The sequence below is a fragment of the Camellia sinensis genome, chromosome 2 (assembly GCF_055761805.1).
Source record: "Camellia sinensis isolate YWXY chromosome 2, ASM5576180v1, whole genome shotgun sequence".
Lineage (NCBI taxonomy): Eukaryota > Viridiplantae > Streptophyta > Magnoliopsida > Ericales > Theaceae > Camellia > Camellia sinensis.
Window position 1 is genome coordinate 122827796 of NC_138962.1, and position 15410 is coordinate 122843205.

General features: G+C 34.5%; 1 protein-coding gene across 4 annotated transcripts in view; it reads left to right on the forward strand.

The window, feature by feature from the left end:
* The window catches only part of LOC114271052 (glycoside hydrolase family 2 protein), a 99286-nt gene extending 90617 nt beyond the window's left edge, over positions 1 to 8669 (forward strand). For all 4 annotated transcript variants that reach the window (XM_082915538.1, XM_082915536.1, XM_082915539.1 and 1 more), the window contains one exon: positions 8270 to 8669. In XM_082915538.1, the coding sequence (XP_082771664.1) occupies positions 8270 to 8443 (174 nt within the window). In that variant the 3' untranslated portion in view covers positions 8444 to 8669. The remainder of the gene's footprint in view (positions 1 to 8269) is intronic.
* The last annotated feature ends 6741 nt before the right edge of the window (positions 8670 to 15410 follow it).

A 15410-nucleotide genomic window follows, 5' to 3' on the forward strand; every position in this document is an offset into this window, starting at 1 on the left:
CCAATCTCCGGAGACACCTGTTTTTTTTTATTAATCTATTCTTATTATTATTATTATTAAAAACAAAAAAAACAAAAAAAAAAAAAAAAAAATTCCCAAACCCATTGCAGGTTTTCACAACACCGTGGGCCACGAAACCTTTTTTTGTTATTATTATTTCTTTGCAAAAAAAAAAAAAAAAAAAAAAAAAAAAAAAAAAAACCAACACAACCACATCCACAGTGGGATTTTTCTTCTACTCTGCTGCAGGTCTCTTCTTCTTGCCTCCGTCCTGGACGGCCCTTGCCGGTGCTGCCTCCGTGTTTCTCGCTCCACTGGGCACGATCACTACTCCCTGCTCCTCCAATGCAGCATATGGTGTCCCTCCAAATCGGAACATCACGGTGGCCTTCCGCTTCAGCTCCTTGTTTTCTGCCTTTAGCACACTTATCTCTGCTCGCGCATCCTTATACATGCGTTGGAGCAGAGCCAGCTGGGAGTTTAACTGTTGCACCTCATTTGTCCTGCTCTGCAGCCGGTGCGACAAGTTTGTGACCGCAGTCATGGTTTCCACACATGACTTCAGAGTATACTGATTGGCCTCAATATCAGTTTGCACCGCCATTTTTTGCTCCACCGACCGCATCGGAAAGTTCAACGGAGCAAACACAGAGGTGTTTGGTTGAGGTTCACTGGCCACCGCACCAGTTCTCTCTCTTGTTGACTCATTGAGGTCGGGAAAGAGAGTGAGCAGCCCACGGGAAGACGAAGCCATTTTCTGGGCAACAGAGTGTTACAGCGTATTACAGAGTTTCTCTCTCAACAAAGGAAGAATTTTTCAGAGGTTTCTCTCGGTTTTTTTGTCTTCGCTTCTGCCTCAAGCACAGCCTCCGCCTCAATTTATAAAGACCCTGACGAAGAGGCAGCCACGTGTATCGCGCGCCACTTGACGCCAGACGACAAACGGGCGCGCCAGCCAAGGCACTCACGTGCCTCGCCATCATATCCGGCACGCCTTTTTATGGATTGGGCACGCCTTTTGATGGCACGCCTTTTGATAGATTGGGCACACCTTTTGAGGGTGCGACTTTTTAAGGGTCCGACAAGACTCTGTAAACTGTCCCGACATTGATTCCGGTTAGCTCCTTCATGGGTCCGACAAGACTCTGTAAACTGTCCCGACATTGATTCCAGTTAGCTCCTTCATGGGTCCGACAAGACTCTGTAAACTGTCCCGACATTGATTCCGGTTAGTTTGTACAAGGGTCCAGCAAGACTCTGTAAACTGTCACCACAACTGTCACAACATTGTTTGCTAGAACGGTCCGACATGACCCCATAAACTGTCTTCTACATCGGTCTGACACCGCCATCCAGTGTCCTCTACACCGTTATGACACCACCATACAGTGTCCTCTACAACGTTATGACACCACCATACAGTGTCTTCACCATCGGTCTGACACGACCATACAGTGTCTCCTATCCTCTTTTATTTTTATGTATTTTCTTGTTTTGTTACTCTCTCCAAACTCAAGTTGGTTAGTTCCTATCCCCCTTGAGTTTGCGGGGGGCTGTTAAAATCCACCTACTCTCCACCTACTTCACCCACTTAAACCTACTCCACTAAACCTAACCCACTACACCACTACCACCTCACCTACTCCACTAAACCTAACCCACTACACCACTACCACCTCCACTTCATCTACTCCTTACCTACTACACACTCACCGTCTTCTATATATAGGAATCATGAATCATTGTAATACATATCAATATAAATCAATCAATAATACATCATTTATTACAATTATGATTTGCAGCAAATGTGTAAGAGCTAACATAGTAAGGATTTCTTGCAAGATTAGAAGGTACCCCCCCCCCCCCCCGAGTAGAACATCCTAGCAATTTCAAAATGCAATTGCTCTCTATCCTTCAAGTTGAATGCTTTCTCAATAGCACTCCCACTCCCACTCCCACTCCCACTCCCACTCCCGGGCCCACTCCCATTCCCACTCCCACTCTCACATGTTCTCCTCTTCTTTGATTCATAAGCATAACTACTACCCACTGATACAGTGGAAGGAGGCAATGGTACATTTTTGGGAAGAGCATTTTTAATTCTCAGCTCAGCAGCATTATTCTCATTTTGCAGTTGTGAAAGTTTTTGACTTGTCACTTTCTTACAAGCACCAATTCCCTTTCCTGGGAGTTTTAACAAGTGTGCCCTTACTCTTGTATATGAACCTTTGAAAGTATTATTACAAAATTTACATTGTAATTGGCAATTTCCTCCTCCTTCCCCAGGTTTTGCTAATTTATTTATATACTTCCACAATGGTTTGTTCTCATCAAAATCATCATCAGGTATATCATTAGAACTACCACCCGTAGCCATTGTTTCAGAATTAATAATTGGTCCCTATAATAAAATTAATAAATATACATTATTAAAATTATATCCTCAAATAATAGAAAATAAAAAATAAAATCAGAATAAGAAAAAAAATAAAATAAAAGAAAAAAATAAAATAAAACAAAATCAGAATTAAAGAAAAAGAAAAGAAAAAATTAAATTAATAAAAGAAAAAAATCAAATAAAAATCAGAATCAAAATCAAAATCAAAATAAAAGAAAAAAAAATACATGAAAAAAATAAAATAAAAATCAGAATCAAAATAAAAGAAAAAAAATAAAAGAAAAAAATGAAATAAAAGAAAAAAATAAAATAAGGGCGAGGCGAAGTCAATTGAGAGGAAAGAAGAGTCTGAGACAGAGAGAGAGAGAGAGCTATCGAAGAGAGAGAGAGAGAGAGAGAGCGATCGAAGAAGAATCGTACCTTAACGAAGCAGAAAATCGATTGAAGATCGCAGATCGAACACAGAAGATCGCAGATCGAACACAGACGACAGACGACCGACGAGGAGCAACGATCGACGAGAGAAGACGAACGACGAAGCAGGTCCTCTCTCTTTCCCTCTTTCCTGTTTATCTTCTATTCGAAAGTCGATTTGAAGCAGATTAGGGCGAATGGTAGATTAGGGCAAATTTGATCTGTTTTAGCTTATTTTCAAATCGACCCCAAAAAAATTTAGTAAATTGTGAAATTGCCCCCGCGCGTGTCCCAAACGTGTCTATAGCGTGTCCAAAACGTGTCCGGATGTAAAAAAATTAAAAAAAAAATGGGACACTCTCCCATGCGTGTCGGACACGTGTCCACCACGTGTCCGACGTGTGTCCGTGTCCGACACGTGTCTGACACTGGTACGGAGCCCTCGGAGAGGTGTCCGTGCTTCATAGCTATTCAGATTCTACTCTCTGATGTCGTCATTTAGTCTTAGCCTTTATATTAGCTTAGTATAAAGAATGTTTTTTTTCATGGCAATCTCATTGAGGAGGTCTATATGGATCAGTCCCCTGGTTATGTTGTGCTTGCTAGTGAGCATCTGGTTTGTCAGTTACGGAAGGCTTTATATAGTCTCAAGCAATCTCCTCATGCTTGATTTGATCGCTTTAGTACCGTTGTGCTTACATATGGATTTCATTGTTCCATTTTTTATCACTCTTTTTGTTCGTAACTCATCTACTGGGGTTATTGTTCTCATTATCTTCGTGGAGACATCATCATCCCTAGCAGTGGCTCCACTGGTATTGCTGATCTGTAGCTTTATCTGGGTACGCACTTTTACACCAAGGACTTAGGTCATCTGCGATATTTTCTTGGAATTCAGATTGCTCTCTCCTCTCGGGGTTTGTTTCTTTCTTAATGAAAGTATGTTCTTGATCTTATTTATGAGACTGGTCTCCTTGGCACTCATCCTAGTGATACTCCTATGGACTCCTCGGTTAAACTTGATGGTGAGATTGGAGTTGTTTCCTATTAGTGGTCAGTATCGCCGTTTAGTTAGGAAGTTGATTCATCTTACTGTCACTCATTCAAATATTACATATGTTGTGGGTGTTGTTAGCCAATTTATGCATACTCTTTATCAACCTCATTTTGATGCTTCGTGTCATATCTTGCGTTATCTCAAAGGTGCTCCCAGTCAAGGTTTACTTTATCGCCCTTCTTTTTCCTTGTTTGTCATTGGCTTTAGTGATGAAAGTATGTTCTTTTTCCTTGTTTGTCTCAAAGATAACTGCAACTAGTTTCAAATCATGAGTAGAATAATTCTTTTCAAGTGGCCTCAACTGGCGAGAAGCATAAGCAATGACTACCATTTTGCATCAATACACCCAAACCTCTATTATTGAGTAAATTGCAAATGAGTTTGTTGTTTGTAACTTAGTGGAGCAAAATCATGATTTATTGCAATTTTCATGTCTTCCCTGTTACGTATAGTTGCATAATGTTCTCGTTGATATTTAGATCACCAAATTTTAGTTGTTCCCTTCATTTTGCTTCACCAAAAAGTAACTTTCTTTCTTGTCATGTGGTACCACTGAGGAAAACTCTTTAAATTATTTAACCTATCAAAAAATACCTTTGGATCGCGGTCCCCATTAAAATCTGGAACTTCTAGTTTGGCACCTCTATCAACATCAATCTGGGTTAATGTTTTCTTCATCTCTTGCTCATATTTGTCTGCAGTCTAATTTAGAATTTTACTTTGCGTTGGTAACTATGGTTGATGACACAAGAGAGCAATTGGGCTTCTGTTTTTGTTTTTGGGTTGAGTGTGGGCTGGCCTAGGCTTGGTGGGACTGGAAGAGCTGTTGTTAGGTTTAGTTGTTGAGGGTTGCAATGGGTGAGGGTAGGATATGGGCTGAAATTGTTTGTGAAGAAGTCTGATCAAAAAGTTGGGTTAGTTAACTGGATTGGATTTAGGGTAGTATTTGTTGGCTGGTCTGGTTGGGGTGAAGGACCAATTTGGGCTGGGTTTTTTTTGTAGAAGTTATGGCCTGAATGCTTAATTTTTTTATTCTTTTATTTTTTTGGACCTGGCTAAATGGTTATAGGGTAAGATGCAAAATGCCTTGCAAAAGTACACAGAAAAGTACCTTCTTTATTTTGGGCAACTAGTTTAGATAGTGTACACTCCAACCGCACTCTTTATTTTAGCTAATCAATCAAACTAACTTAACTAATTTTTAAAAGAAAAAACTATTATAAACATAGATAAATGGATAAATAATCTTTTTGTGACATGTTGCATATGTTGACATGGCATTCGCAAATAGTTTTAAAATATATATATAATTGAATTATTATTTTTTAAATATAATAAACTATTTTTTTTAAAAAAATATTTTCAAACGATCATATTTTTAAATAGTAATATGCAAATACAAAACCAAATCAATTGGATGCAATATGCAAATACAAAACCAACCAAAAGAAGAGTACTTGATCAGATGGAGATGGAAGGAGCAATTCTCAATGAAGGCTAGCTAGTTATGGAGAGCCAAAATCAAAATGGACATTGTCTCTTCTGATGCAGAGCCCCTTGGAGGAGGAGAAAATCAGTTGCACTAGCAGAAATGCCTTAGAATGCTGTTTTGCCTCCTCCCTTGGAGATGCTCTAAGGTGACTAGTCTTGGGTTTTGATGGGGATTGGGCTGTGTCTGTACTTTTGTTGGCTTGGGCCTATTTGGGCTATGCTACTGGGTTAAGTTGGCTGTTTTGGGTCAAATTAAAATTAATACCAAATGGATGTGGTTATGGGTTTATTGGCATAACCGGATCAAAAGGTTGCATCGTGTAAATGGGTTGAGGTTATCACCCGTTTCAACATTTTCCTACGTTGAAACCTAATGTCAATGCAGTGCACAAATTCGATGAGAGACGACTCAAATTCGAAAATGATGATGAGATGATCTTCTCGAGGATTGCAGGGACCTAGGGCTGGGAGTTTCAATGAGAATGCGAGAGGATCTTAGTCAATGATGGTGATGAAATCCAGCAGTGGATGTACTGTGGCAACGACAAGTCACAAGAAGTTTAACTATGATTTGAAGTCATGGGCTAGTTGAAGGGTGCATGGTTGTTAGAATCGTACGATTCACGATTTGATTCATATGATTCGATACAAGTTTCAACAAAAACAAATATTGAATCAGATATTAATGAATCGTACAATTCAATTTACGATTCATTATTATTCACACGATTCAATTCTATTTGTATTTTTTATTACATAATGCATGAAACAACATCATTTTCGCCAAACTAAGAAGATATATAGAAGAAAATAATTAGTTATATTGCTATATGTTATATACATATATATATGATTTAGTCATATTGATAAAATTTATACACTATGTATTTTTATGTAGAAGAGTATTTTAGTGCCAATATATAAGAATAAAGCTGATGTCTAGAACTGCAACAACTATAGGGGAATCAAGTTAATGTGTCATATAATAAAAGTGTGGGAGAGTGATGGAATGTCGATTGTGCGATACAACAAAGGTGTCAGAGAATCAATTTGGGTTTATACCTGATAGGTTAACAATGAAAGCGATCTATCTTTTAAGGAGAGTAACAGAAAAATATAAAGAAAAGAAGATAGATATTCATATGGTTTTTATCGATCTTGAGAAAGCATATGATAAAGTGTCGCGGGATATAATCTGGTGAGTGTTAGAGAAGAAATGGGTGACAAGAGGTTAAATTGATGTGATTAGGGATATGTATGAAGGTATTGTGACCACTATTAGATCGCTTGCTAGAGAGACGAGGGAATTTTCAATTACTGTAGGTTTACACCAAGGATCAGCCTTAAGTCATTATCTTTTTGCTTTAGTTATGGATGAGTTGATGCGAAATATTCAGGATGACGTGCCTTGGTGTATTCTTTTTGCAGATGATATCATATTAGTGGATGAGACTAGAGAATGAGTTAACACTAAATTTGAGACTTAGAGAAAAGCACTTAAATCTAAAGGATTAAGCAGAATTAAGACATAGTGTATGGAGTATAATTTTAGTAACAGTGACAATAGAAGCGGAGGAGAAGTAAAAATTGAGAATCAAGAACTACTTAAGAGTGAATATTTTCGTTATTTAGGATCGGTTACCACGACAACTAGGGAGATTGGAGCAGATGTGATTCGTAGAATTAAGGCAGAGTGGCTTAAAAGGGGGAGTGCGTCTGGGTACTGTGCGATAAACGCGTACCCACTAGACTAAAAGGGAAGTTCTATAAAACAACTATTAGATCAGCGATGAGTGTTGCTGAGATGAGGATGCTAAGGTGGATGTATGGCAAAGCTAGAAAAGACAAAATTAGGAATATTCATTTGAGAATGGGTAGTAGTAGTACCAATAGAAGATAAGTTGAGAGAAAATAAATTGAGATGGTATGGTCATATACGGAGACCAATAGGGGCAGTAGTGAAGAGATGTGATTTTGTTAAGGGAAGTGGCAGACTTAGATTGACGTGGACTAGTGTAGTGATAGAGATATAAATCTCCATTTGATGGGAATTAAGGCTTGATTTGGTTTATGTATTTTTATATGTATATAAATATATAAAATTATTTATATATCATATTCAATAATAAGAACCTTAGGATTCACAATTCGATACAATTCATGATTTACTATTTTAGCAAAATGATTGCCGATTCGATTCGCGATTTGACAACAATGGGAGTTGTGCTTCAGAGAGGAGTTGTGATGTGATGATGACAGCTTCCCTTACGGTTTTGGCAATTTTCCAAAGATATGTTCTCAGCTTCTTCTGACTTGTGTAATGAACGAGGAAGAGAAGGAAAAAGGGCAAGGGATCAGACCTTTTGCCCTAATAATTTTTTGGGAAAAAAAATAACAAAATTTCAGGTTGACTCTGGTAACAAATAAAATTCTAATTTTTTAGTTGTTTCAATTCAAACCCTTAATTTTTAAAATGGTATTAATTCTAACCATAACTAATGGGACAAGGACAATTTACATTTTTTGTTGGTAGTACTAGACAACGGCAATGGCTGTGGACTAGGGAAGGAATTAGAGAGGTGGCAGTGAGCTAGGGAAGGGGAGGAATAGTGGTGGACGATGGTGGGTTGGAGAAGAGGGGTGGTGATGGATGACGGTAAAGGTGGAGGTGGCCGTCAAACCGATTTTTATATTTTATTATTGTCATTGTTTTTCCTTCTGACTGAATGGATTTGATTGGGACTCTTCAACCTGACTTTATTCTGATTGCTTTTTGGTTTTTATTATTTTAGTTGGCACCTGATTGTTTGTTTTAGTCCATCTTTAAAAGATGTTGTCTAATAACCTTAGTAGATTAGTATTCGACGTTCATTCCTGTGTTGTGTTTGTGTTTTGTGTGGTGGCAGGTGCATCTTGACCACAAGCACATGGGTTTGGGTGGAGACGATAGTTGGTCTCCATCCGTCCATGACAAGTATCTGGTTCCTGCTTTGCCCTACTCCTTTTCTCTCAGGTTTTCTCCTATCGCTGCTGCTGCTGCTGCTGCTGGTGGTCATGACATTTATAAATCTCAGCTTTGAAAGGGAGGGATGGATGGATGGATGGATGGATGACTCATGTCATGATATATATATATATATATATATATGAACCAACAACATATTTTCATCTGTTCATTTGGTTTCGTATGTTTCAATGGACTGACACTGCTATTATCAAAATGCTTTATTAGAGCATAAAAATTAGTGACTCTCATTGTATCAGTACAATGCACTGTAGAATAAATAAAAGGACCCCACTTTGAAATATCGTTCCTTCCTTCAATCATGTGCTGTTATGGTATAACTGTTTTTTAGGTTTCGTTTGAAAATATATTATTTGAATAATTTTTTAATTTTTTAGTTAAAATATGAAAAAAAATATATATATTTAAAATAATTTTTTAATTTTTTATGAAAAGATATGTAAAAAGTAAAGAAAAAAGAGATTTTTTAACTTTTTAGCATAAATTGTTGACTTTTTAGTTTTTTTAATGATTTTTTTAACTTTTAAGCTAAAATAGTGAATTGCCAAACGAGTCCTTAATTTAACCTCAAATCAATGTTTGGTGAAATTCCATTTTCATCCACATCCTTTTTAACTTTTTCCTTTTTCCTTTTTCTTTTCTTTGTTTTTTTTTTTTTTTTAAATATTTTATTTCAATGGCTTGAGGCAAAATTTTATTAATGACCTCAAAAAATACAGGGAAGGGGGACAGAAAACCTGACCTCCCTAAAAGAGCTTTTAAAAAATAGAAATTTGACCAAAACGTTAAAAAGATAGTTCAATAATTTTTAAGGTTTATGTCAGTTTTCATTTTAAAATTATTGTTAAATTGTCTACTTAGTTACTAAATAATCGATTGAGTTTATTAAGTTCTTAAAGTATATAAACTAAGTTCTATTTAGTCATTAAACTATCGATTGAATCTATTGAGGGTCAATTGAATCAAAGTTTATTTAGACCTATTTAGTCTTTAAAACGATTACAAAATAAAATATAAACCTATGAGTATTATATATTAAATTAATAAAAGATATTACCAAATAAAAATTTGTTCTAAAAAAACGTCAAAATTTCTATTCTTTATTTAAAAATTGGGAACTAGTTCCTCGAATTTTCTTTATAATGGTAATAGTAATTATTTATAATATTTTCTTATTTATCATATACAATAGCTATTTGTTTGACTTAATCTACTATTATATGCTAGATTTTGTTTATAATTTCTAACTGAAAACTTTAAGTTTGTCATTAAGTTCTCTTTATAACTTAATTAATATATTATGTCATATTATTTTTTATAACGAAGTGTCATTATTTAAATTATCTAATTTTACTTTTTCAGTAAATCTAATGTTTGTATACTTTTATTGACAAAGTTAAAAAAATCAGGCTGTAATATCAATTTAAACAAAGCGAAACAAAACATTTTTTAAAGACTAGAAATTTAAGATGTTTCATAGAATAAAATTTTAGAAAATTTTAGCTAAGTAAGATCTTTTATTAATTTATAATATTTATAGGTTTATATATTTTTTTTTGTAATCTTTCTAGAAACAAAAAAAGTTTTTAAGGATTTATACATTCAATTAATAGTTCAGGGATTAGGCAAATTTTAATTATATATTTGATGGACTTAGTAAAATCAATCCATTATTTAGGGCTTAAAATAGTTCAAAAGTAAAAATTAAAATTAACCTTAATTTTTAAGAGAAAATTGTTGAAAAGTTCAATATGAGAGCATCTCCAATGGTTAACCTTTTTTTTCATCAAATCTGAGTAAAAAAAAGACCATTTTCTCAATCTGATATAGGCTGCTCCAATGGTCGTCATCAAAGGCAGGGGTCGACCGGTAGGTCGACCGGTAAGGCAAATATATATATATTTTTACTTGTTTGAACTTGAATATTTGAACTATTTGAACCTTTTATCAGTCGACCGGTTGGTCGACCGACCGGACGTCCAGGAGGTTGACCGTGGCCCCACTTGCAACGTTACAGCACAATGAATTGGTGAAGGCTCGCGCAGATTCTCAATTTGATGAAAAATTTGTTTCGTTCTCAGTTTGATATCGGTTTGGTGAAACCATTGGAGCAAAAAAAGTGCATTTTTTCATCAAATTCAAATTTGATACTGAATTTGGTTCACCGTTAGAGATGGTCTAAAGAAGGTATAAGGCATTAGATCCCAGTGGATATTTTTTATTAGTGAGAGGTTCACCTTTTCTGAAATTATTTTCTGAGAAATCATTTTGCTGTTTTGGGGTCATTTTATTTTCAATTTTACCCCTTAACTATCAGTTGAATTTTTTTGACTATCTGTTGAAATATTTTCTTTTATTTATTTAATTTTTTTGACTATCTATCCAATTTTTTTTCCTTATCTGTTTAAATATATGTCTAAATTTTATTATCTATTCAATTTTTTTGATTATCTGTTTAAATCTAACTATCCAAATTTTATTTATGTTCAATTTTTTCTTTTAATTCTCTATGTTGACTTTTTTATCTGTTGAAATCTTTGTTATTTAAATACACCAAGCCAGTATCTGTTCAAAATTTGAACAGATTTGTTACAAATATGTTCAACAACAACAATAATTTTTTTTATATGTTCATTGATTGAAGAACACAAGACCAAATTTAATTTATAAAAATGAGAAAAACTGTCATCTTTTTTTGGAGGGAATTTTATGTGTAAGTCATAATAGATAGACTTATTAACCAATAGCTCCTATGATAATTAACGGCATTTTTCATCAAACACTATTAAAAAAATGTCATTAATTGTTAATTTTCAGCGACAATTTGAAATTTTTTTATACAAAAAACATAACTAATTATAAGTTTTAGGGACAATTTTAAAAATTAAAAAAGTCACTAATTCTCAACTTTCAGTGACAATTTAAAAAACTAGTCACAGAAAAATATAACTAATTGTCAGTTTTAACAACAATTTATAAAAATCGTGACAAAAAAAAGTCGTTAATTGTCAATTTTTAATGACATGCAAAAAAATTGTTACAAAAAATTATTTTTAGTAAAAATTTTACTAGGGTTAACTTTCAATAGAACTTAATTAAGTCTAACTATTAGAATCTATTGATAGGTTATTCTTTTTTTTATTATTATTTTATTTATTTGTTCACTGATTGAAGAACACAAGACCAAATTGAAAAACGATCTATTCACTTCAAATAGACATGTGTTTACGATCTATTCAGTACATCTTCTTTTTAACACAAACAAAAACAAAAACAAGTGCAAAAACAAAAACAGAAATAGATTTAAACAAATATAACAACAACATCAACAACAACCAAGATAACAAAAAACAAAAAATTCAAATACGAGATAAAAAAAAAAATTTAATAGTTAGTCATCTATTTTAATAGATGTAAGCCAGCTTGAACAGATCTGTTAAAATTGGAGGATGCGTTACGATTAGGGTTTTGGCTGGGATTTGAAGGGCAATATGTGATCGATAATGGTAGCGGATATACCGATCCGCCAAAACCAACCAAACCGAACCGATCCGCCGCATTTTGGATGGATGCGTAATGACGAGTGGACGGTTGCGCATTGATTTTCTCCAATCCGCCAATCTGGCGGACGGATGACGGATTTGAGATTCCTTTGGCCGCAAACAAACCGCCAAACCGCGAGCACCCCTAGTAATTTATAAGACTTTGTGTTTTCAGTTTGTTTAAATATTCTGTTTGTGTTTTCAATTAAAAAAAATTAAATATTCTGTTGAAAAAAAGTTTTCAACTTAAATATATTTTTTGAATTGAAAAAAATAAACGTATTATTTATCTATATTTTTTGGTTTTTAAATCTATCTCTAAAAATAATAAATAGAAAATATGATATATGCTGGTTGATTTTTGTTTTCAAAAATAGATATAGATGTAACAATACAGAGACATACAATCTCTACTACTACTCTGTTTATGGTTTTGGTGTTTTGAATTGTTTTTATATTTTAAGAACCACAAATTGTAATACTTTATGTGGATGGGCATGCTGTGATTGTAGTATATGGATGAGACATGCAGTGATTGTGATATTTTAAAGTTTCAAACTTTCTTATTTTAGATGAGGCATGCAATGATTTTAATATTTTTTTAAGTTATTGACTGTAATACTTTCTTTCTTTCTTTTTTTTTTTTGAGGAAGTACACAAGTTGAATTATGTTGAAAATTTATAAAATTTTAAACCGCCAAACCGATTCGCATCCATCCGCCAAACCGCCAACCTGCTCAATCCACATCCGCCGGATTGGCGGATGGATGCAGATTGATTTTCTCCAATCTGCCAATTTGGCGGACGGATGGCGAATTGGAGGTTCCGTGGCGGTAACCGACCCGCGCCCACTCCTAGTATAGATCTTGCCAGAGTTGTGATCATTTTGCACCTTCAAAAAAAAAAAAAAGCAACACCACCACATGAGATACTACTAAACTGGTATCTTCAAGGTGAATTACGAGTTCATAGGATGTAACAAAATAGATCAAATCTTTGAGATAAATTAGACCGAAGAGTAGTAGAGAGAGACTTCAACACTTCCACATCTCAGATGCTGCCGACACCATTGAAGTAGCAGAGAGAGACTTCCGCATCTCAGATGTCGCTGTCATTTCGGATTTGAGCTTCGCTAGCCTCATCATCGAAGAGATCGTGAGGAATGAGAACGAACACGACGGTCGCGAGCCCTATTTCTCCAAAGATTTCACCCACCGCCACACTTACTCTACAATAATGTCCCTAAATTTATCTGCCTTTTTATAATTTAAAACAATAAAAATTTTCTAATCCATACAATGAATGCCATCAGAGAATATAGTCCCTTACTCAAAATAATATTTTTCTCATTAAACTATTCCAAGTGAAAACATCATTGTTCCATTTACATACACATAATAATAATAATAACAATAATAATAATAATAATAGTACTAGTAGTAGTAGTGCAAGGAGCAATGGAAATATAAAAGTATAATACCCTAAAGGCGTACACATTTTTAAGGATTTTCTTTGAGTACATAAAAATAGACAATCACCCAAATCACAAAAGACCTCCGAGGGCTTCAGCAAATAACGTCCAATGAGCCTTCGTGCTCTTTTCAAAAAATATCCACCGCCAAGTCACTTGGGTGGAGTCACACCATTATTTTTTGAAATATTGTTAGTTTGGGATGAGCCATTGCCCAATAGAAATATTATTAATAGAGTATGCAAATGATCAAGATGTATATGATCATGCCATGAGAGTGATAAAAAAATCCATGTATTCTCTTTCAAAAACAATGATGTTAAACGCATGATTTTCATACCAAGTCTTATCTATAACCATGGGGTGGTAAACACGCTATGAAATCCTAAGCAAGTGCCACAAAACTATAAATACATATATATAGATTTATATACATAAATACTCTCACATTTTCCGACTCTATAAACGGCATGGTGATGGGCACCCAAAACCTTTCCCTTACATATTTGTTGACTCCTGAAACGACGGGCTCATGGACACCCAAAAACCTTTTCCTATATTCGTCCGACAATAAGTTCAAGACAGAGCAATTGAGCACCTTGACTTCCCATGCAAGTACCAATACAACACACAACTCATTTTCCAAAATTTGACTCTAATACTCGGACTCATACGTTATTCACCCCCTTCCAACATTCCTAATATTCACAAGATTTTAAGAGCACATGAGAGAATTATGATGCCTCTGATACATGAGTTTTCAAGTCCAATTTCCCCAAGGTTTATTTAATTCACAAACAAGATTTAACAATATCAATAACAATGGAGTTCTCTAACCTCTCAATTCCACAATCTCAACATTCATCTATCGCAATACATATATCCAAGAAGGTTCAAAACTCTCAAGTCTCAACACCTTTGCCATATCATTTACCCAATTCCAAGATTTAAGAGTCAATTAAACCAAGCTCCATTATTAAATCAAGTTTAAAAACTAGGATTTTTGAGAAAATTTAGACTTTTCCCTTTTTTATAGTTAGAGTCTATTCATCATCAACAACAATACTCAACAAGAACATTCATAATATTTCTAAAAGAAATTAGGTATAAGCCCCTTTGTTTATCAAACCCACTTTATATCACAAAATCATCTCATACATCACTATAACTAGAAAAATACCGCATATATATCTCAAATCATAGACATACTGAGCTAAAAGTACCCCTTCCTTGAAAATGAGAGCTAGAAGACCCAACAAGAAACTTTGAAGAAATGCAAAAATCCGGTAGAAATCTTAAACCAAGCTTGCTCTTCAATTTACTTAAAAGATTTAAGGTGGATCTTTAGTAAATGAGAGAAATCAAATGTTTTTTGGCTAGGGTTTCGAAAATGGGTGTTAGAGAAAGAGAGAATATGAAAAAGTGAGAAAGAATTAGGCAAAAATCGATTTTTAAGTTCGTTGCCCTGAACAGACCATTCAAGCGATCTTTTCACCACTCGAGCAGTGAATGAGAGCTTCTAGAAAAATCTCAGGTCTAAAATGAAAGTACTGGTGGCCACGCACCTCCGCTCGAGCGATCATAGCTCGAGCGGTCTTGTAATAACCTAACTCACTCATATGCTGCTTATACTCTAATTCCCTCATTATTTGTGTGATTATATGTTTGATGTGAAATTCCATGTTTAAATGTGTGAATTATGTGCTTATGAGATTGTATCTGTCGGTTATAAGAAAATCTGTTGACATTACGACTTTTGGACTGTAAATTGAAAGCCTTAGAGGTGTAATAAACCGAAATTGACTTTACAGTTATGATTAGCATGATTTTTGGAACATAATATGAAATTTTGTAAAAATTTGATTCGTAATGAATTAATTAGATTTATTTAAGCCAAACCCTTAAGTAAGCTAAAATTGACAATCTTAATGGGTTCAGAAATTAGAATTGAGTACATGGATATGCTAATGGCAATTTTTAGAGCCATTTGGGAAGTTTAATTAAAAATT